This window comes from Amblyomma maculatum, chromosome 10 (assembly GCF_055883805.1).
Source record: "Amblyomma maculatum isolate TAMU_Amacu chromosome 10, ASM5588380v1, whole genome shotgun sequence".
Classification (NCBI taxonomy): domain Eukaryota; kingdom Metazoa; phylum Arthropoda; class Arachnida; order Ixodida; family Ixodidae; genus Amblyomma; species Amblyomma maculatum.
In genome coordinates this window covers 5,752,808-5,776,065 of record NC_139353.1, presented here as the reverse complement: position 1 = coordinate 5,776,065, position 23,258 = coordinate 5,752,808, and the positions used below count along the sequence as shown (strand labels likewise).

General features: G+C 47.0%; 1 protein-coding gene across 1 annotated transcript in view; it reads right to left on the bottom strand.

Moving 5' to 3' along the window:
- The window catches only part of LOC146175441 (uncharacterized), a 32,074-nt gene that overhangs the window by 5,556 nt on the left and 3,260 nt on the right, over positions 1–23,258 (bottom strand). Inside the window, exons 2-6 of the mRNA XM_084580810.1 lie at positions 18,956–19,027; positions 16,103–16,421; positions 15,166–15,429; positions 8,034–8,321; positions 7,207–7,283 (exon numbers count right to left, since the gene is read on the bottom strand). Of these exons, the coding sequence (XP_084436936.1) occupies positions 7,207–7,283; positions 8,034–8,321; positions 15,166–15,429; positions 16,103–16,421; positions 18,956–19,027 (1,020 nt within the window). The remainder of the gene's footprint in view (positions 1–7,206; positions 7,284–8,033; positions 8,322–15,165; positions 15,430–16,102; positions 16,422–18,955; positions 19,028–23,258) is intronic.

The following is a 23,258-nucleotide window of genomic DNA, read 5'->3' as shown; positions in this document are numbered from 1 at the left end:
TAGGGGATCCGTATATTGTGTGAAACCTCGTTGCTGGAGGAGGTTCATTAAGGATCTCCCTTTAGCTGTGGTCTTGGCGTGCCCCTATTCTACGTGGGGAGCATTAACGTCTCCCACAACGATTAAGGGGTTGTGTTTGGCTCTGTTAAAAGCTTGAACGATGGCTCTCTGAATAGGCGGATAGCTAGTTTTTGGGTTACTGTATAGATTACGCACGAATAAAGGCGCCTTGTTCCTTTTCGAAGGGATAATTTCTAATAGTATGCAATCCAGATCCACGTTTTCGAGCTCATGGTTTACGACCGTTAAATTTCTGTTTACTAGCGTGGCGGTATACGAGTCCTTCTGGACGTGGAGCGGTTTGAAGACCCTTTAACCCGGCAGCTTCGGCCGATCACATTCACCTGCATTCGTGTATAGTGCGATAATATCTGGAATTTCCGCACGTGAAGAACTAACTCGGCTTTCTTTTTGAGAAACGATCGACAGTTCCACTGCCATTATACTCTTATGATATTAGGCGGGGCCATGATGCTGCTGCAGCTCTGGTGTTTGCCCCTGAACTTTTTTGGGAACTCTTAGGAGAATATCCTGCAGGAGTTGTCTATAATAGAGAATTTTTGGTTGAACTCTTTTTGCATGGTTATTATTGACTCAAGTGTTACTTCTAGCTTTTCAAAACGTTGGTTATTTATTGCCTCCAGTTTCTCAAAGCGCTGATTACTCTGAAGTGTGGGTTGCTCAACAATTTCATCGAGAGTGAGCTGCTAACTAGCTACTGCTCGTTTCTTTCCATGGTTTGGACCCTCCTGTTCAGTAGTGGGAACTGGGATGATCGTTCCCTCGGACGCGTTTGTGTATGTTGTGAGTGGCGTAGTGACAGTATATTTGAGACGCATTTGCTTTCTGTTGCATAGCGTTCCTAAGATCGTCATTTTCTTTTTTGTTTTCTTTCTCAATTATGCTCATTTTATTTGAGAGCTCATTAAATTAACAATGAAGCTAGGTTTTGGTTTGACTGATAGTGAGAGGCCGTATTTGCCCAGATCACCTTGACGATGCTTGCCCCCGGGTTAGGCGTCCTTTTGCGGTGGCTGCTGCGGCCTCTGTTGCTAGATGATCCCTTCCGGTCCCTCGGTGACTTGGTGTTGCTCTTAGCAGTGGATCTCGATTGCCTTTCTGTTTTGTTCCAGTGGTATCTCGGATTCCTTTCGAATCTCTTCTTACACTTGATGTTTTCCCCCGCAGATTATGCAGACCGGTATGCATTTTGTTTCCATCGAGTGCGGTTCTCCGCAGTAGGGGCAGATTTTCTTCCAGGGTCTCTACGGTGTCCGACCCTCCTACAGTTGGTACACGCTTCGACTTTTGGTATGAACGGAATCACTGGGAACAGTGTTCCGAAGTAAATTATGCTTTCTGCTAATTCTTATGAGTCGAAATGTATCAAGATTTGATGTTTTCCCCATGCTTCTGGCTTGAACGATGGGTACGGTTGGGTTTCCGTTTCCGCGATCATCTCTCGTGCCGATTCGTTCTCGTAGGCTTTGTAAATTATGCCTTGCGATGTACGAGGACATGTTGATTTCTTTGGCATCGATCTTGATTTTCTTGACTTGCACGTACCTCAGTGCGTTGTCCTGACTCGGGGTGGAGATCTTCAAGATGATACGCTCTTTGTATCTTGCGTCGATATGCCTGCAGCTGTGATGATAGCGTGCTTGACTGTCCTTTCAGAAAATTTGCCTATGTGACGCCTCCCGTTGGTCTACAGATTTTACAATCGTCCTCCGGCAGTCGAGGGAAAAGAAGGTTTGGGTAAAGAGAAAGGAGACGTTGCGTCTTCGTGACTGGCGTCTCCTGTTGTCCTGGATATATGTGTTTGGCACGGGACGCCAGCGTTTTTCGACTTGTTGCGGTAATGAATGACTTCTTTCCAGTCCGGTTCTTCGAAAATATCATTGTTAACAGCTTCTTGCACACGGTATGCCATGATGGTGGCTATATTGTTTGGACCACGCCGAGGTAGGCCTGATGGTAGAGCTAGCGCGGCCTTTGTGAGACCTCTTCTGCTCGGATGGAGGTTAATTATGGCTCAAAGTGAAGCGGAAACACTCACGGTGCTTGCCTGGTAGCAGGAGTTGTGCAGATCGGCGGAGAAATTGCACAAAAAGGGGCAGAAAGCGGAGCCCCATATGAGTCGTGACCGTCTAGGTTGGCCCCCTAGCGGAAAAACCAATCCTGTTGACAAATGTAATAATATGTGTGTTTAATTGGTTTAATTTCGCCGCGTGCAAGCAGACGATGAACAGCGCCGTAACGATGGCAGCTGACTGTGAACAGAAACTTGCTTGTATATAGCAGTTATCACTCCTACCAATAAAAACGTACGGTTCAACATCCTCAAGGCAGAAATGTTTTTGGCAGTCGCCTTAAAGAAAAGCAAAGCTTAGCATACTCATCTTACGCTGGCGCACGGCCGGCTCGGCGTGCCAAGTTTACGGCGGTGCAGACCGTCGTTGGCACGAAGTGTGTCTGATTAACACAAAACATTCATAGGCGATGTAAAAAAAGGATCGACTGGAAAATGATGAAGCAAGAACATATAAGCCATACTTGATCTGTCGTTGCATGCTTTCCGCATACCTAGGACAGGAATATGCATGGTAGTTACAGCCAGGGCCTTTCTACGGCTATTCGAGGCGCGATAGCAGCGCCACAGCGGCGCGAGGTGAAATTGCCGGGAGACGGCCAGCAGCCGAGTCGCGGAGTAGCAGTAGTAAAAACATTTATTTAAACAGAAGATTTCGGGGCACGCAGGTCCCCGCACGGCCCCACTACACTCAAACGTTCATGTTTCTACGGTTCATGACGTCGGCAGCTCGGTCTGTGGCGGTCTTCTGCCGGACTCCCATTCCTATCAGGTGGTGAGGAGCTCCAGTCCACCGCGGGGTTTGTCATCTACCGAGATTAAGAGTCTCGTGATCTACCGACTCAGCTAGCCGGGCACACCTGCCTGACTACTGTGCCTGAGTACCCGGGTTCGAACCCATAAGGATCATGAGTGCTGTTTTTGACCCGCATGATTTCTTGGGGATCGTTAAGAATTGTGAGGCCCAGCTGTTCTGGATAGACTGCTACAGCTTCGCACCCTTGGGGTTTACGTGGAGTCCGTCGTTGGTACGATGTGTGCCTGATTTACACGAAGCAAAAACAAAAGCCACACTCGAACTGTCGTTGCATGCTTCCCGCATCCCAGTCAAAAAAAGTCAATGGGTCCAATTGGGAATTTCCCAATTGAAATGAATTGGTCAAAAACCAATTGTGTTTTCGCCACCCATTGGGCCTGACCATTTGATATGAATTGGTGCTCCCCATTGGAAATAATTGGTCGCCCATGAAGACCAAATGGTTCACCAATTGAACTCAAATGGCATACCCATTGAGACCAAATGGTTTGAACTCACATAGCTGAAAAAAAAATGGAGATGCAATTTTAATGTTTTGTGTCCAAAAGTTATAGGGGAGCCGACTTCTATACAAGTGGAATTAAATTACAATTTTTTACAGAAATCATATATGAGGCATGCAAGCATTACACACACAGAACACAGATTCAATGTATATATCCACAGGCTGCAGACTTTTATACTCCATTCTTTGAACAGTGCTGCTGGGACCAGTGACACATCTTTGTTATTCGGAGTTAACTTATTTAATTATGCCTGAACTTAGAGTGAACAAGATATAATCAATTAATAAGACTAAGTGGCATATACTTTTTATAAGAACTTAAATTTTTCACTGTTGTCTCTTTATACAGGTATGTAAATCTGTGCACATCTCAGTCAAGGATATCACTGACTTGACTTTCCCAATTGGGAATGTTTGCTTAGGACCAATTAGAACCAATGGGAAGCCCAGTTGGATGCCCAATTCGTTTCAAATGGGCGTCCCAATTGGGAGCGAATGAATCCCAATTGGGATTGAAGTAACCCATTGGGCTTCCCATTAGCCCAATGGGTTTACTCAATCCCAATTGGGATGACCCGTTGGTTTCTCCAGTTCCAATTGGCACCCCCAAATGGTTTCTTCATTCCCAAATGGGAGTGGAGAAACCATTTGGGTTGGACAGTACCCATTGGACAAACCATTTGGGATTGGCAGAACCAATTCAATCTGACTGGTCTTCCCAATTGGACCCATTGATTTTTTTTGACTGGGATGCGCACTCGGCAATCAGCTTTCGATTTATTTGGTTATTTGTGCAGTCAACTTGCTGTCCCACAGTGACGATGCCACCACGAATGACAATAATGAAATGATTTAAGTCTTTTAAACGGCAAAATACTGAGGAGCAAGGATCTGCCATGCATAAAGCGTGCGAATTCACCGGCCACTCGGGACTAGAAACAGTGGGCTAGTGCGATGAACGTGGTTATAGAGAACTTTCTTCCTCTCCGGCTCGCTTTCGGTAAGATGGTCTATTCGCGGAGCTGTCTAGACACTTCACCTCACAACCAAACGCATCTGCCAACTGCAGGGTCACCGCTTAATTGGTTTACAGGAAGGGAAAGGCGCAGTATCTGTCACACTTGTAGCTGTGGACACCTGACCGCGCCGTAAGGGGAAGGGAGGAAGGTGGGAGTGAAGGTGGATAGAGAGAAAGAGGAGCCGTAGTGGAGGGCTACGGAGTAATTTGGACCACTTGGGGTCTTTAACGTGCGTTGACACAACACCACCTAGTCTAGGTGGTGTTGGTTGACATCGCACAGCACACGGACGCCTCTTCGTTTCGCCTCCATCGAAGCGCAGCCGCCGAGGTCGGGTTCGAACCCGGGTACTCCGGCACAGTGGTCAGGCGTCTTACCACTGCACCACCCCAGCGGGGCAGGGTCACCGCTTAATTTGACGTCGCACACTCCGTTGACCAATCAACGAATTTTATGGCAAACAACGCCACCTAGCGCCGTCCGTTGACCAATCAACGAATTTTATGGCAAACAACGGCGCTAGGTGGCGTTGTTTGCCATAAAATTCGTTGATTGGTCAACGGAGTGTGCGACGTCAAATTAAGCGGTGACCCTGCCCCGCTGGGGTGGTGCAGTAAAAACGGCGCTAGGTGGCGTTGTTTGCCATAAAATTCGTTGATTGGTCAACGGAGTGTGCGACGTCAAATTAAGCGGTGACCCTGCCCCGCTGGGGTGGTGCAGTGGTAAGACGCCCGACCACTTTACCGGAGTACCCGGGTTCGAACCCGACCTCGGCGGCTGCGTTTCGATGGAGGCGAAACGAAGAGGCGTCCGTGTGCTGTGCGATGTCAACGCACGTTAAAGATCCCCAAGTGGTCCAAATTACTCCGTAGCCCTCCACTACGGCTCCTCTTTCTCTCTATCCACTTTCTAGCGCCGTTTTTTTTTTTTTTTTTTTTTTCTAAGATGGAGGTGAGTTCTCCGCCCGAGTAGTTGGCTTGAGTATAGCGAGGCTGCACCTTGGCTTTGTGCTTGGCTTCGTGCGGTGCTTATGCGGGAAGCTAAACACACACAGCCAGCATCAAAACAAAATGATTTCCGCACAATATAAGTGGAGAGAGTCAGCGGACGTCAGCGCACATTTTACGTGATAGCGTAAGGGCCCCGTGTCACAGAAAAGCCGGTGTCGGCATTGTTGTCGTTGACCGTTGTAAAGCGAAAATCCACAATGAACATTCGCCTCCATCGAAACGAAGTGGCGTCCGTGTGCTGTGCGATGTCAGTGCACGTTAAAGATTCCCAGATGCTCGAAGTTGCTCAGGAGGCCTCCACCCCCATCTTCCTGCCTTCCCTTACGGCGCGGTCAGGTGTCCGCGGAACAAGTGTGACAGATACTGCGTCTTTCCTTTCCCGAGAACCAATTATTATCATTATTAATAACAAAAGAAAGAAGCACCCGAGTACTGAGCAAGGGAGGCGGACGCCATGCACAGAAGCGGGTCGAATTACGTGTCACAATAAACTCGAACCGTTCTGTGTCATGAATCCACCTGAGAACCGCGAGAGGTGGACGCATGCTCCAGAAGAGGGCCGAATTGCGTGTCGCAACAAACTCGCACCATGGGCAAATAATAATGACTCATGAGTATAGTAGGCCGCTGTGCGGCTTAAGCGCAAGAGAAACAAATGAGAACGCAATGCGAGCGGGGTCCGGTAACGTATCGCGCATCGCTATAACGAAAAAAAAACATAATGAAGAATCCAGGATCCTTTTTCACACTAGGTAATAAAGAAGCTCAACTGCTCACATTTGCACTTTCTTCGTGCAGGAAAGCTATAAGGATCTATTCGAAGCATGATTACAACACCTTTGCTCAACAACACAACCGTCATCTCGGATGCGCGTTTTCGATCCCTTGGCATCACCCGCGCGGCGAAGGAGAAATCGTGCAAATGAGGAGGAAAGGAAGCCGCTCTTTGGCCGCAAGACAATCGCAGCCGGCTGTCACCATGAAGCAGGCAGCCGCCCAACCCTCGCGACCGAAGGAAATAGAAGTCAAATAGGAGCGCTCTGGGCAGATACGGGCTGTGTTTCGGGCTTCGTGTCAAGCAATCGAAAACACGTCCCAGGGAGCGAATTGTGAGTGAGGGAATGTCTGTCTGTTTCGAGGAGGTGACGGCACTCACGAGCTGTGTTCACCAATTCAAGAAACCGTTCCAGCGGCTTCGGTTCCCGTGTCTGCAGAGTTTCAGCTGTTCTAATTCACAGTGATGCACTTTTAGTTCTGGGCATCTTATTCCGCCCGTGAATAATGTGACTACGCTGGTGCTGGTCGCAACTGAGCTGGGTTGTTATAAGCGCGTCGACAAATGAGATGCTAAATACTTTCCCGTGGTTCTTAACGGCTACTCGAATGAGTTGCCCACCAGCTGCAACAGTAGAGCGACGATAATACTTTGTGGACTTTAATTCTGCCAGAACTCCACTGTAAGTTTGCCTCAAGTATTATGCAGATAGAACTGCGGTCCGAACCTGATTCGCACCAATAGCGAAACTGAGCCTCGAAACGGTGCCATATCTCGACGCAAGATCTGAAAACTGTAGTGGTTATGGCTCGCGCGGGCTCTGATTACCTCAGAGTTCTTTGTTCTGATGTCAGTTGTCTCAATTACGTGGAGCGCACAGAACCTGGCCTTTATTGTGATTGCGAAGACTAATTTGTCGAGAACTCACCCTTCGCCGACAGGCCATAATGGCGCAGGCAATGGCAGGAATCATTAACACGACACCCCACGTCACCGACGTCAAGTCTGAAAGAAAAAAAAGTCGAAACAGCGCATGGTTGAGGTCACTTCACAACTGAAATTCTGTGATGCGCCAATTAAGGTTACAAGACCTGTCGCTAGGGGCGCTGCCCAGCTCCGTCGAAATGCGACCGCCGCGGCCAGGAGTCGAACCCGCGAGCTGGGTTAGCGATACAGTGTACATCATTCAACAAAATTCGAGAGTTCGCTTCAGAACCGCGCTGTACGTGAGGCCCTTGTGGCATTGAATAATTATAAGGAGGGTGGGGGATACTTCCGAAAAATGCTGCACCTGACACGGGTACCCCTTAACGCGTGGCAATTACATCTTCAGTGAAAGTCAAAGTATAATAGATTCTGAGACTAAGACAAGAGGGCCTGCCTTCATCTGAGCTCAAAGAGATGTCTCATTGCCGAAACGTCGCCCGGCTGGCGAACTGAGCTTCCCTGTACTCTTTTTCAGTGCTTTCATACGGTGTAGTCATCTTCTTTCTCTCGTTCTACCCTTGATTGCCGATCGAGCAAATTTAAGAACTGAGCTCACCTTTCAAGCCGATGGCTTTTACTTTCGCTACATAACACTGCCCCTCAAAATAAAAAGTAACGAATTTGATTAGCTAATTGTGCCTAATTAAGCGTCTATACACGGTCGCAGGCGGATGTCGGCACCTGCACAGACTTCGGTGTATCTCTCCAAAGTTTTAAAATAAAGATCTGCAATAATTAAAAAGTCGCCTTTGTGGAGGTCGCACGCACCGCCCCGGGTTATGACCTCGACGTGGCTGGGTGCACCCATGGCGATGCCGGTCTGGTTGACTGTACGGAAGGCGGTCACGGTGAAGCGGTACAGGCTCCATTGCACCAGGCCGTTGATGTAGACGTGGCGCAGACTGGGCTGCGGGTACACTTTAGTGTGGCACAGTCGGAACCAGCAGTGGGTAACCACGAAGCCGTCCGCATTACCCTCTTCCTCCAGCACCCAGCTCACGCGCACGCTCGACGGCCCCAGCGCAGAGGCACGCAACCGGCACGGCCGATCCGGAGCTGCGGGCCACGTGACACGTAGTTGGAACGCTTGCAGGCCGGTGAAATATCGCAACCGTTTAGTCCCACTACAGCTACAAAATCTGCGCATTTACTATAAAATGGCTAAACCGCGTGACATTTATTGGTCCACAACAAGAGTTTGTCACGTCACTTTCCGGTCATGCCACGTCCTACCAGCCGTCGCGCCATTGAAGTGGCGTGAATAATTCTCGAATTCACGTCATCTTCGCCACTGCTAAAAGAACGTGTTCATTGTGCAGGGAAAAAAAAAAAGAAACTGCTTGTACGGAACTGCCAGGCAGTATGCTCCAGTCACTTGAGTGACTCTAGTGTGCTCTAAAATCCCCGGGACGCCTGCTGACCTTCGGAAGCTATAGCCGTTGGTCATGTCGACGCTCTGGTTCAACGTTCGTAACTGGTGCCAGTAAAGAGCCTCGAGCTCATAACCTGACAAGTTCGCCGGAAGAAAGTACATGTACATATCCTCGAGGAGGAAAGGGTAGAGGGGTTACTGGCTTCATAGTACGCATTCATATATGTACCATTACATTAGAAACAGTTTTGCATAGATAAGACGTATTAGCTCAGATACACCGTATTGCGTGCAGCGCATGGCCCAATGGAAGGTGCGCCCCACTTTTTTCCACACCATGAAGCTGCGCATGCGCAGAAGGCATAATTTAATCCTGCACACGCCTGCGATATCAGGTCTCCGATATGTTAAAGCCCTCCAATGTAAGCCACGTGCAAAGGCAATAGGTTTGTGGTTCGTGCTTCACAACTGTCATTATCGACGTCACAGAGCCCTCTTGTTTACGACACGATGTAGTATACGCACGTTTATTAAAGGGAAAACCTTTACAGCTGATGAGTGGCGTCCACAGAAAGTATGCGCGAGATATCGGTGGGGTTACGGCGGGACGGACGGATGGATGCATGGATGGATGGAATATAGGAGTGTCCCCTTTGAAACGGGGTAGTAGCAGTTGCTATCATGCTCGTTTTCCTCCTTTATATCCTAATTATTGTTTTAGATCAGTTAACTATATCATCATTCCATGTATTGAATCTTTATTTCTACATTACAAACATTATGTCACTTTTCTGCTTTTAAACCACCAATCTTCCAATCGCTTTTTGCTACATTCCACCGCAGATTCATTCACCCGACCACTGGTATCTCTAAACCCGAGGGCCTCAGGCAGAGTGACTGCGCCTGTATCGACATCCGGATGGATACCATCACATTCGAGTATAAGATGTTCAATTGTTTCTATGGATTTACCACATACTGTACACGTGCCATCTTATTGGCTAACTTTCTTTTTGTAGTTGCGTGTTCTAAGGCACCCTGATCTAGCTTCAAAAAGTAGGGCACTGCCTCTTGAGTTATCAAAAAAAGCTTCCTTCCTGATCTGCATTTTCCACTTTCGGTATAGTTCTAAACTTTGTTTCTTTTCAATAGAATTTATCCAATTTTTACCTTCTGTGTTTTTCACATGTTGCTTAACGCTCTCTATTTCTTCGTCCTTGTGACCAGCATATTTACTGGTTATCTTTCCTAGTTCTTTTCCTTCATTGTGAGTCAACGCTTTTTAGGTATAGGTACTTAAATAGTTTAGTTGCCCACCTGTTACTGTCCAATTTCACCAGGTGTTCCTCATATAATATTTTATTCTGAGCTTCCGGTACTTCGAAAGTTGCCTAGCCTATATCTCCCTGTGCCCCCTGATTTGTGGTTTTGCCGTGGGCTCCCAGTGCTAATCGTCCGACGGCTCTCTGATTTATCTGTAAAGTCAACTGTATCTCTGCTTTTAGGCATAAAACCGCATTTTCGAAATTAAGCCCGGGCACCATAATTCCTTTCCAAATACCCCTCAACACCTGATACCTGTTGTATCCCTACAATGCCCTACGCTTCATTATCCCGGCATTTCTTCGCCCTTTTGCCCTAAGTGATTGTTCATGCTTTGCTTTTCAATGTATGCCAATCCTTCGTTTACCCATACCCCGAAATATTTATATTCTGCCACTCTGGGAATTTCATGGCCTTGTATTTTAAGACCCTGATCAGCTGAGCCGTTGAAAATGATCAGACCCGAGTGAACTATGCTAAAACTGAAGCCTAGAGCGTCCCCTGTGTCACCGCAATACTTAACTAGAGTTTGCAAGTCTTCCTGGCTATCTGCTAACAGCACAATAACGTCTGCATACATTAAGCCGAGGAGGCGCTGAACTCTAGTACCTTTCCGCCCAATCTATATGACAGTTTAAAACCTGGATTACTTTCTTGCATCCTCCGTTCCATATTTATCATATAAAGCATAAACAGCAGCGGTGATAGAGGACAACTTTGTCTTAATCCTTTGCATACCTTGACAGCTACCGTACTTCTTATCCCTTCCCATGTAATTTCTACTTTGCTCTCCCGGTATATTTCCTGTGGGAAATCTGTTATCTCATGACCGATACCTTATTTTATGTGTTCCACAGGAGTTACCTGTTTAAGTTGTCGTACACCCCGTTTTTTTTTTTTTTTTTTTTTTTTTTTTCAGGAAGGCCGAATACGAAGGTCTATATTCCACTCTAGATATTTAGATGCATTGGTTAAGCACGAACAGGCTATCATCTAAGCGCCTACCATTAAAGCCGTTCTGAAGTTCCCCGAGTATCTTCTTACTTTCTACCCGTGCTTGCATCTTTAATCTCACCGTCTGCGTGGCCAACCTGTATATAACAGATATTATGGTAATCGGCCGGTAGGATTTTATATGCATCCTATCTCCATTCTCTTTATAAATCAAGTTCAGTTTACTCTGCCGCCAGCTGTCCGGAATTTGCTTATTCGGTATGACTGTTTCCAATTATGATTTTAACAACGTTTCTCGAGATCGAGCAGAGTCGCCACCTTGCAGCGGAGCGGCGAACCCTACGCAGTGGATGAGTGTTCGAGTAGTGTGCCAGCAAGTTGTGATTTACGTGCGTGCGAGCAGCGTGTAAAGGTTGTCTTTTTTTGTTGTTGTTGTTGTTCTTGTTGTTGTTACCCGGTTCCGAAGGGCTTTTGCTTACCTATCTGTCTCTTGTAAAAGAAATGTGAACATGTTATCATCCCACGCACCATTAAAAATGCTTGTCCATATCCACTGTCATACTGTATAAGAACATCATCAGTCGGTCTTCGGCGCTTTTACGCGCGGACTCTCAAACGAGGCGATGCTGTCGTTAGGTGCCGTGTCAAAGCAAAATAGGTCGCTGCCGTCAATACAATTTTATGCAAACGTTCAGAAATCGTATATTCCCATTTCCGTTTGGAATACCACAGTTACTGAAACACGCAACTGCAGACTGCTGCACAGCAGAATGCAGCTTGAACAGGCCACTCTGTGTCTTCTGTATGCAGGATCGAGTTGTTCGAATACTTTCCTCATGGTGTCTCAGTGGTAGGGCGCTCAACTGCTGAGTTCGAGAACGGGGGCCCCAATCGCGGCCATTTCGCTAGGCGCTACTCTGCTATGGGATTAGACTGCATGTTAACCAACTCCAGGTGGCCAACGACACCAAAGCCCGCCCTACATCATCCGTCATATCCGATGTCGTTTTGGCAGGTTAACCCCACATGTATCTTTTTTTTTTTTTTTCTGATGAAGGCTTCTGAGCATCCATAACAGGGGAGTGAACAAATTTTGCTTTACGAAAATGCTCGAACAATTCAGAAACGTACATTTCCAGCACCTGATTGTTATACTAATTACATAATACACCTAGATCAAGGTACTTCACTGGTAGCCCATTAAAATTCATTTTCGTCTAAGTGTTACTCTTGTCTACTGAGCGAAGTCGATGCGCCAGACAAGGAGAGTAAAATAGCTTTTTATGGGCCTAACTAGCCGTGCTTAATTGGTAAATAGATACATTTTTATAGTCACATGACAAGCTGAACTCTATTTCTTTCGGGACAGCTTTATATTCGGCACCTGTTTTGCAAGCAACCCTAATATTTTGCTTCGCATAAGATTAAGTCACTGCTCAATAATTATAGTAACAAAGAAATCTTCGGCCTCTCAAAATTCCTTGCCAATAACATCACAGCACCATGCGCAATTTTTTAAAGTGTCTTCGCAGCGACTGATTCGTAGCTTTCACTTTACCTTGTTGAAAATTAATCGCTGATAGTCCTAAGTTTAGTCAAGTGCATAAAACTTCTCTCACACAGTGAAATTTATTGGCATTAAAAAAAGTCCTTATATACTACTAATTTACCAACATCAAAACATCAGAAATCCCTTACTTCCTCGGTTTCAGGAAATCTTTTAGCCATTGGCGCACTGCTACACTATCAGATTCTCTGACATTGGTCGCAAGAAGTATTAGCTTTGTCGCAAACTCAACCCACTCAGCGCTGTACACGTGGCAGTAAGCTTTCCTGAGCGGCAAGATTTTCTGTAGAGGGTCGGCGTAAACTCATTTTTGGCGAACAGTTGTGCCTGGTTGTCTAGCCGGAGTTAATGTGTACCAGTATACGGCAATCCGCAGGGCAGTACACTGTCAGTGCTACATTTAACTATCTTAATCCTCGAGTCAAGTAAATAAAGATATAATGAACCAAGCTGTGTCGCAATTCATTCGAAAGTACTGGAGGTCAAAGCACGAACCTTTAAATCTGCGTGGGCTTGACACTAAATTTGCCTGTCTGACACTCGTATAAAATACACGCACACTGTTGAAAAAGAGATAAGAAAAACAAGGCTGTCATTAGGCAAGTGGTATACACAATAAAAATATCAGGCTCATGAGCGCGGTGCGTGCAAAACGACGCCAGTAAATCTGAAGGACTGGTGGTTGTGTGAATTGTTTTCCTAAAATCCGCGCTTCTTTTCCGCAGCATGGCACAAATCTATTTCTTGTGCCATATTGGAACGCTCTAAACAGTAAATCGCTACTTCATTGCAGAAGGAACGTCGCCAACAAACTCGCCGTAAACTTGGAAGCAGACGCCACGCGCGTTTCTGCGAGCGCCGCTAGCCGCCGATCCACACTATCGGAGCGACGGTGGCGCCACCTCTAGGTCGATCTCGCAGCGATATATAGCGATAGATAATAACAGCCAGTGATGTGATAGTTTCTCTCTCAGAGAGAAAGAGAGAGAGAGAGGAGGAAAGGATCTCTCTAGAGAAAGAAAAAGAGAGAGATTCGCTCCTCTCTCTTCTTTTTTCTGTTTTCCTCCCCTTCCTTCTTCTTCTTCTCCTCTCCCCACTTCATTCCTCTCTAGAGAGAGAGACTAATTTTTTCTCCCCCTCTCTCTCTATCTCTCTCTCTTGAGGAATCAGGGGCGTTCCAAGGATCGAAAAAAAAGCAATGAACTTCCCCCAAAAAGTAGAGGAAGAGAGGTATGACGACATGACAGAGCGCATATCTATTTCTTCCTTTACTTTTTGCGCGAGTTTCTACTTTTTGCTAATATTGACCAAATCGCTCAGACGAAAGTGCTTATTAAAGGATCGCAGCAGGGCAGCCAACATTCCAACTCCGCTGAAATTTTTATAGCTCATTGATCACCGCCATTTCCGGTGTGAACCGCAGACGCTATATACTTTGTGCTCCGTCATGGCGTCGTGACATCACGTAAGGATGCTAAACTTGGCGAGTCGGTGCATTTGTATTTTGGGAACATAACGCATAAAAACGATGGCAGGGCGGGAGAGTATTTGTCCCTCCCTTCTTTTGGCCTAGTTTTTTCGCGCTACGTTCCTAGAATAGGATATCACATCTAAAGTCAATCGAAGCTCCAGAGTGCATAGCGTGAAATACATTTGCGCGAAGCCTGGAAGTCTGCATCTATTAGGTATGGTTTGGCTATAGGGTTTAACGTCTCAAATCGGCTCAGGTTATGAGGGACGCCGTAGTGGAGGGCTCCGATTATTTTCAACCACTGTTCTTGAACGCAGATTGACATTGCACGGCACACAGGTGCCCTGCGTTTTCGTGTAATGCGTAATTTTAGTGCGCGTTAAAGTACTTCAGTTGGTTAAATTACCTCGAAGCTAAATGCGTGGTAATTTCATCACCAATTAAGTTTCGCATTACTTCGTTAAACGTTACGAGCGTTGATACCGGCACACTTGGCAGGCATTTGGAACGAGCCAATGTACGGGTGCCATTGTGGTGTGTAAATAGGAAAAAATATAAAACTTTAACGTCCTCTGTTACGCGCTGCAAGCCCGGGCCAGGCACGGTCTCACTGCGCTAGAGGCCTGACAGTTCGTGTCGTTGCAGCACATCCGGGGCCCGAGTGTATATACGCGGCATTCATTTTTCAATAGGAGATATCTGCCAACCGACAAAGTTGAATGACGCCAAATTTTCATTTGGTAATTCTGAAGAGACTAATTCCAACCGAGTTGTGGCCAGAAGCACCGAGACTGGTAGAAACTGGCAATTTTACGAGCGATATTATCTCGTTCGCATACACGGTCGTTAGACAAGAATGCCGGGGTATATATACGAGCGTCTTCGTTGGCTGTTTACTAAAGTCGCGATCGGCCGAGCATCATGCATCTGTATAAGTGGCAAAGGCGTGCACCTTAGGCTATGGGACATCAAACAACGGTACAAAAAGGACCACAGTCGTGTCCTGGAGCTCTTGTCGCGTTCGCAGCAACCTTTCTCCGCATAAAAGAATCATCAGTGTACACCAGAGTCACTGAGCGCAGTGCCGTCTAGCTTTCTTCCGTCCGCCACTTTTGATGGTCGCGGGAGTACACGTAGCCTCCGAGATCGCATCGTCGCAACGCTTATTTCGTAAGCCACGCTTCGAGGCCGGTATACGTGCACGTGTACGCACTCTGCTTGAGGGAGTTGAAAGCCGTCTCGTAGAGCAGCACGCCGTCGGTGCGGCGCACCTGAAGGCGCAGCCTCTGCTGAGTCAGGTCCGTCCAGGCGACAAACTTCTCGCGGCGCAGGTCGAGCAAGTTGTCCTTGCACTCTTGGCTGCAGCCATCGGCCGAGCTGCAGAGGCGTACGTTCAGCAGCTGCTCGGTCTCGTTGCCCAGCCGCCACTCGAGGCCCACCATGAACGAGGAGTAGACGGACGCGCGGAACCGAAGCTCTGCTCGTCATTATCACAGCGATAATGAAACTGCATCACTTTGTGCACGAAGGCAAGACTATCCAAAAGAATTATATTTTGTACATTTAATGAAAGCGAGCGCAATTCCCAAGTGTGGTTTGCCTGATGCAGAGCGGCGTTGTAAACGTTACACAATGAATGAATGAATGAATGAATGAATGAATGAATGAATGAATGAATGAATGAATGAATGAATGACCATCACAGAAGTGCATTACTCTATAACAAAAAGGGGTAGGTAACAGGAACGTTCCATTAACGTTGTCAGGTACTGAAACCGCACATGTTCTCCTATGTATTTTCAATGTGCGTTTTCTGCCAGCTATACGCTTTGGTGGCATTACACGCAAGTAGCACTGAGGCTGCAACAGGAGCCTTGAGCAAGATCGAGTCCGCGATGATGGCAACGTCCGCAACGACTCTTTCAAAATTCCGCTTACACCAATTTAAAGCGTCCATTCAAAAATATATTTCACTGCAGAAACATCCGATTTCTCTGATGCAGCAACGTTTAGCCCGAAGTATAGGACCACGGATGAAGGCTCCCTTTTCCTTTCTCCTAACTATTTCAACGCACTACCGGTCGTATTTAAATGAGGCAAAACAAAGACACCCGACAGACGCATTACAGTGCGCACAAGTGCGTGGTTACCGGAGTCCAGCGTCCACGTGCGGGTGCATAGCGCGAAGCTGTCGTAGCCCGTGGCCGAGAGCGGGTTCTCGTCGACAGCGCAGAAGGCGTACGTGACGCCTGGCCGCAGTCCCGACACAAGCGAGGGCTGCGTCACCACTTGGCGGCTACAGCTGAGACCCGTGCTGTTCGCGACCGTGCAGTTGTCGAAGTCAGACATGTCGCAGCGGGACTCGCGCTGGTATGGGATGCAGTCGAAGAAGCTGAGCCCCTTTAGGAAGTGTTCGGCCGTCGCGTGGCACAGACAGAAGCGATTGCCGCTCTCTGGTTGCCAGTCGATCTGCAGTCAGTCATGTGCTTACACATACTTTAGCGACAAGAACGGTCCCACATTCCTCAAACTTTGCACCATGCAGTGATGTAATAACGCACCAGAGCGCCCACAACTTATGCAACTTCAATGGTCAAGCATTCGGGGTCAGTAAGTCTTGCCAATGAGAACTGTCCACAGCAATGTCATTAACTGCGAAGGCAGGTCGTTGACGCCGTACCAGGTGTTTCAAGCAAGCCGATCATTAATCATTAAAAATAGGCGTTTTGAAATATGAAAACGGCTTTTGTGGCGATTATACCAGTTTAGGTAGACATCAGAAAACAGAAGAATAAAATAATTATTTAGCTGTGTAACTAATTTCTGACGATTCACTTTTTAACTATTAGAGTTGTACGCGTAGTTTTAAGGAGGAATTTGCCGCCTACCATTAGTAGTAGCCACATAAAACCTTTAGAATTTCGAAAGGTCATTACCGCTGTGGTTGAACAGTTTAGGTTATTTCGCGTCAAAAGACGCGCGCATAGGGCCAAAAAGCTTGACCACCGCAGGAGTATGATTAGGAGCGCTTTCAGTGAAGTCTTCCGGAGGTGTTGAACGGATGATGATGGGCTAATGAGTTATGTGAGACTCTGGGGCACGACACTTTCGGGTGTCAGTCCCCCTCCCTATTGGGCAACGATAACGCCGACCACAAGACAACTTGTGATAGTATACGTTTTTTGATAATGTATTTAATGCCCGAGCTTCCTGCATTCTCTGGAATCGGCGAAAAACTGCAGTCATCTGCAGCGGACCTTTTCGTTGTTATGAGCAGATCAGCCAATTTTACAGGTTGCGCCATCTGGCGAACAACTAGGAAACCAATACCCTGCATAGAGCGCGGCGAGCCTCGCAGTTCGCCAGATGGCGCAGCTAGTCGAATTGGCCGGCTGATCTGTTCGCCACTTATACCCCCCTTTACGTTTTCATATCTGCCACTCTGAAAATAGTGAGGCAAATATTCACCACTTGTGGGTTTTCCCGGCACTTAAGTCAACAAGAATTCCACGCCTGGCAGCAGCAGGTCAAGGACTAGCGCTCGTCCTGTCTTTTTCTATGTATGTGTACGTGTTAAATACTCTAGGCTTTTATTAATAAAGCAGCAGGTCCCCCGCCAACAACCGGGCCTCATCACCGCTCCCTCCTCATCTTCATTCGATCGGCTAACCATTTCTAATTTGTTTAACAACGCCGTTTTCTTGCTGTTTTTTAACTGCCTTTATGCCCTCAGGCAATAAATAGCGTTATTAATAAATTGTCTGCCGCAGACGACTACAATTTATAGCGTATTACTAAAAATGCAGGCAAGTTCAGACGTTCAATTTATATTATAAAAAACGTAGGCCATCACAAGTTACCTTCTGGTCTACGTTTGAGCCCGAATAGTCCAATAGTGTGCGCAAGAGAATTTCTCATAACTCGGATAGATAAATATGGGGCACCATGTATCTTAATCAATACGGTGGCGCGCAATATGGGGGTTTAGCTTGGTGGTCGCGGGTGGCAACTGGTCACATGATCTGCCACCATCTGAACCCTTCAGATGGACAAACAAGAATTGTAGAAACTTGAGTCAATCAGTGGCGCAAGTGCCACCTGATCTGCGATGCTCGTCTCTGTTCGCTACTCGAGTCTACGCAGGACAGAGAAGGCCACACTTGCATCATTGATTGACGGAACTGTGCACGATGGGACGCAGGATTTTTCCAGAGCACGTCCTTTGGCGTGAGATAAGCCACAGCGCAGAGTCTTATCTTCGTTTTCGAAATTCTTAGCACTGATGTGGCTATTACTAATGGTAGGCGGCAAATCTCTAAAACTAAACACCGAACCATAATTGCGAGAAATTATAGTTACTCTTTAGTTTTCTGATGTCCGCCAACACAGGAGTAATTCTGCCACAGAAGCCGTCGTCTCAAAAGACCTGTATTTAAATGTTAGTGGCTTGCTTCCTTGAAACATCTCCTGTGGACTCCGAACTCCTTACTGGGGACTTACAAGAGGGAAGAAACGAGAGCAGACGACTTTGCAGGCACTCTTGGCCAACCAAGCGTGAAGCCGTGAAACAACGTATTTTTCTCAATCGAGCTGAATATAATCCCACACAGTTCAATGGGACCCTGTAAAGGATTGAGAACGCAGTAGGAGAAAATAACTCTTGAATGACTGGAGAGAAGCTTGGTGAAATGCTTTGCACACATTTAGACTAGATAGCTTTCACATGGCACGTCGCGGGCACGTACCACAACGGTGCTCCATGTATATAGAAGGTTGGATTTCTTAAGTTTTCTCTATGTGATACAAAGGTCTATAAAAGCTGCTGCGGATCTTGCGGTTTGCTATTAGTGCGGCTAGAATGTCTGGCCATTCCACTTAACCAAAGGACATTATGCCTGCATATAGAGCCCGCTATAACTACAGTCATTCTACGAGGGCGACGCTGATAGTCTTTGCCCCTACGCCCTAAATTCACGGGAGTTTCATGACGGCGCACACAGTACCTTGAAGGAAGTTGTATTCGCCCAGATCTGGGATACGCGGACGGCACAGGAGAAACGGCCATGAAGAGCCACCTGCGTACAAGCGCAAACAATGATAATCTTCAGATGATGATGATGAATACTTTATTTATTTACTTTGAAAGCTTCTGGCATTCTGTGCTCCTTCCGAGTGAGCGTCTCTTGGTTTGTTCTGTACACTGATCCTAACGTTATCTCCGTTTTCCTGTCCGTGTTAGCGAGGCTGGTTTTAGTCCCTAGACCTTCAATGGTAGTAATTTGGTTTACGAGGTCTCTAGAGAAGTCAAGACGAATTAACTACTAGATGGTAGACAAAGACGAGAAGTGTGGCTGCCCAGCTGGCTAGGAGTTGCCAAACCAGTAAATCACTGCTTCGTTTCTGGCACGTATACCAGTGCCGAATCCCGGCTTGGTAGAGGTGCTGGGCAGTGTCGCGGGCTGTTATAAATTTGGCCGCGGAAAATTTTCAGTTTGACTTTCGCGAGCAGCGCTATTGTCAGAGAGCGAGCCAAGAAAAATGTCATAGAAACCACGAAAATATCTGTGAGGAGTGGCAATTATATAGGCGGTATGAGAATAAGGGATGCCCATTTTTGTGTGCATAGGCAGCATTCCTGTTGGAAAATGAATCTTAAGGTAAAATGTAGTTCTTTCTGGTTCACCAGTTTAGAAATTAACTCTGAAACACCCAGAGCCAGAAATATCTCGGAGGCGTTTCACTGGCGATATTTCATGTGATAGAGGGGATAGCAGAGGTGCTTAGGAAGACTGCGTCTGCCGTAGTCTCTTATTGGTTCAAGCAAAGCCCAAGAGTCGAGTTATACAGGCATGAACGGCAGGCTGCTAAGCCAATGCGCTCGCTCACCAGGCACGCGTAAAGCAGAATGCGTGAGCCCCACGATCTCATCTCGTGTGAGTCAGCTTTCCCTGCCGGCTGTGCGGAGTAGGTGACCTATTGGGATAAAATACGGGGACATGAGCCACTTTTTTTTCTTTTTTACATGCTCGTCATCTTGTCGTACATGCTCGATTCTTTCAGCGCAGCGGTGAATACAAATTCTCAACACATGCATACAAGATGACCAAATGACGCTACGCCTTCAGTTTATGTCTTAGGGATTGTTGCATGGTTGAGTTCTTGCAAGACCGACTGATTGCCTAACCTGAAAACAAAGCCATGATATCCTGACTTATGGCGCCTGGGGGACTAGGTGCAACACAGTAATCAAGTGTTCAGTTTACCATCTATTAGTGCTGCTACCGCGGAGGCTTCACACGGACCTATGTAATGCCTTTAAAGATGCCAAAGAAGCAGCCAGTTTTTTCAGTCAGGACGAACAAGCTTGTACGATTTACCAGTGTAAAGACGTGGAGACGTACCTCCAGCTGGCAGCTCGTCCGTCGCTCGTCCGCCGCGACGTGCAGCGATCTCGGCTAGCTGCGCCTTCTTCCAGGGCTGGCCTAACTGGACGGTCCAGGAGCGCTACGTCTCGCCATGGACATATCACGACCTCGTCTGGAGGAGGTACGATGACGCTTTGGTGCGCGGCAAAGACGTCGACTCTGTACATAAGCACTCGCGGTCGTGTGGCGCGGAGACGTAAGCATCGAGTAACAGAGGTCTTACCAGTCGAACCCCGAGACCTCGTCTGCCGTCTTCGTCGGCCTGTGCCTCCTGGGCCTTTTGTTTGTATCGGCCGTCACTTCGTCTTTCTCTTCTCCTCCCTCAAACTTGGTCCTCAGCGCTCTACCTAGATCTTGTTGCTGTTGACCTCGTAACAGATATGGCACATGCCCATACAGGGGGATCGGTCAAGAAATGGGGTGAATGGGGGTTTTAGAAATGAATATTTTCAAGATTGCTGGAGAAGAAAGATGTCCTTTAGAAGCACCGAAGATATAGTCTTGTGGCCAAAAACAGCGCTAACACGAGACGAATGAAAGGCGGGGACACGACACTCCTCTCCTTCGTCACGAGTTAACGCTGTTTTTAGCTGCAAGAGCACGCGTCAACCAGCCCAACTTCCCACCCTGTTGAAATATAGTGTTCCACTTCCTCCTTGATCATTTCCATCTTGACACCAGCAGCTATACGAGTAGGAGGAGGAGGCGGAAGTTTTGATGCGTGGATAGGTAGAGACGTCAGCTAGGGGAACTCGGCGCTGGTTGGTCTGCCTGTGGAAAGGGAAGGGATATAATGGTGTAGTTTTTCCTATTATGCTTTCAGTGTCATCATGATGACGCCACTGCGCCAATCATCGGTTTAGCACTTTTAACTGATCATTATGTGCGATGGTTGCTTAAAACCAAATATTTGAATTTTAACGCGAAATCATTGAAGTCCCGTTACTCAGAAAATGCGGTGGTGGTGGCGTCGGGGTCGCCTGTGCTATCGTGTTATATGCCCTGAAAGGTTTAGCATCACTGTCCCCTCTCCCCCCATATTTTGTATAACAACTAAACTGACCTGAACTGAAATTACTCCTACCTTAGGCAAATCAGGAGTGCTCCTTCAGGCTCATTAACAAAAGTTTGCTCAACCTATAGACTCACTCGCCTCAGACGCACACACGTCCGGGCTTATCAAACTCCTGAATTGAAACTTTATACTCGCAACACACTCGTACTCACTCCGACCTACGACCCATCCGAAATCAGTCCCTCCTTGCGATACATGAATCACTTCGCTCACGATTCGCGTGGGCCCACTCACTCATTTCAAATCATGACTCATATAGATTCACTCACTCCTTTCAACTATCGACATACCTCACTGAGCTGAGCGATTTCTTTAACCCAAAAGGCACCGACAAAGGCAATTATATTTGGGGGGGATTTCAACCGGTTTGGTTGATCGTTTTTCATAGCGAATTGCTTTATATGATTTTTTTTTTTGCCTCGGTATCAAACACAATCAGTTTCATATCATAGGTTTTCAGCAGGCATTAAGAAAACACCAGCAAAATCTGGACAACACTTCTCCCCAATTTATGTTTCATAACAATTGCAGCATTCGTCGCGTACAAAATGCGAAACTATGCAAGGCGGCGTTCAAAAAGATCGCCATGGCACTGAACAAGCTAGCCTTGAGTCAAGGCAATAAAGCTTTCCTCCCTTCTGCTATCATAAAATGAGGAAAAAGGCGTACATCATCATAACAAAAGCATTCGAAACACTTAAGAAGAGTTGACGCGATAACGAAATCTTTATCCAACGTTTTGTTTTTATGTTTACTGTTTATTTTCCTTCTTTTTTTTCGTTGTACATATTGTTACGCCGCCGAAGAAGAGTGAGACGCGCGTTGACTGACCTGGGCTCTGAGCCGCTTGCGACCAGCTTTCATTCGTCAAGCCTTCATATATATTACTGCCATTTCATCCGCTATATTTGGTGCTAGGCGATGAGTAAAACATCCTGGATTTGTCAGTACCCCGTCGCAGTCGCCGGACAGCAGGTTTGACATCTTTATCGCCTCAAAAAGTTCCTTCCAATGGATACCACCCAAGAGACGCAGACTCAAGAACAGCGATCTGAAGACGAGACATCATTGCCCCATCAGCTACAGCCACGTACGCTTCATTCTGAGCTCGAAGATGACGTTGAAAAATGGCTTCGACATTACAAAAGGTGCAGCAAGTACAACCGCTGGAACTCTACCGCCTGCCTACGCAACGTTTTTTTCCTTGCTGACCCGGCTCTGACTTGGTTTGACAACCACGAGGAGATGCTCACGACCTGGAACCTTTTTGTTGAAGAGATCACAAAGTACTTTGGAGATATTCTTGTGAAGAAGGAACGTACGTGCTGAGCATCAACTTTCCCAGAGAGCCCAGCTGCCCGGTGAGACATGCACACGATACGTTGAGGAAGTGCTGAAACTTTGTCGCATTATCAACCGGCAGATGTTAGAAGAAGACGAGGTAGAGCACCTTCTCAAGGGTATTGCTGAGGACGTGTATAATTTCCTTATTTCGCGAGATACCCTTGCTATGGTTGCAGATGTCATCAAGCAGTGCCGTACAATTGAGGCGCTCGAAGCACACCGGGTAGGACCCTAATTCTACCGCCTTTCCAATGTGACAACCGTTGCCAGCATCGATATCCCGGAGGCTGAAGACATCGCTTCTATGATCAGGAGGTGTTTAAGCGAGGAGTTGGATACTCAGCGAAAACTTCCAAATTTCGATGTAGCTTACTACCAGACGTCGAGGTACATGCCATCATGGGAGCAGCGTACGCCATTGACTGCACCAAAAAACAACGAACCATTTTACAACTACGGTAT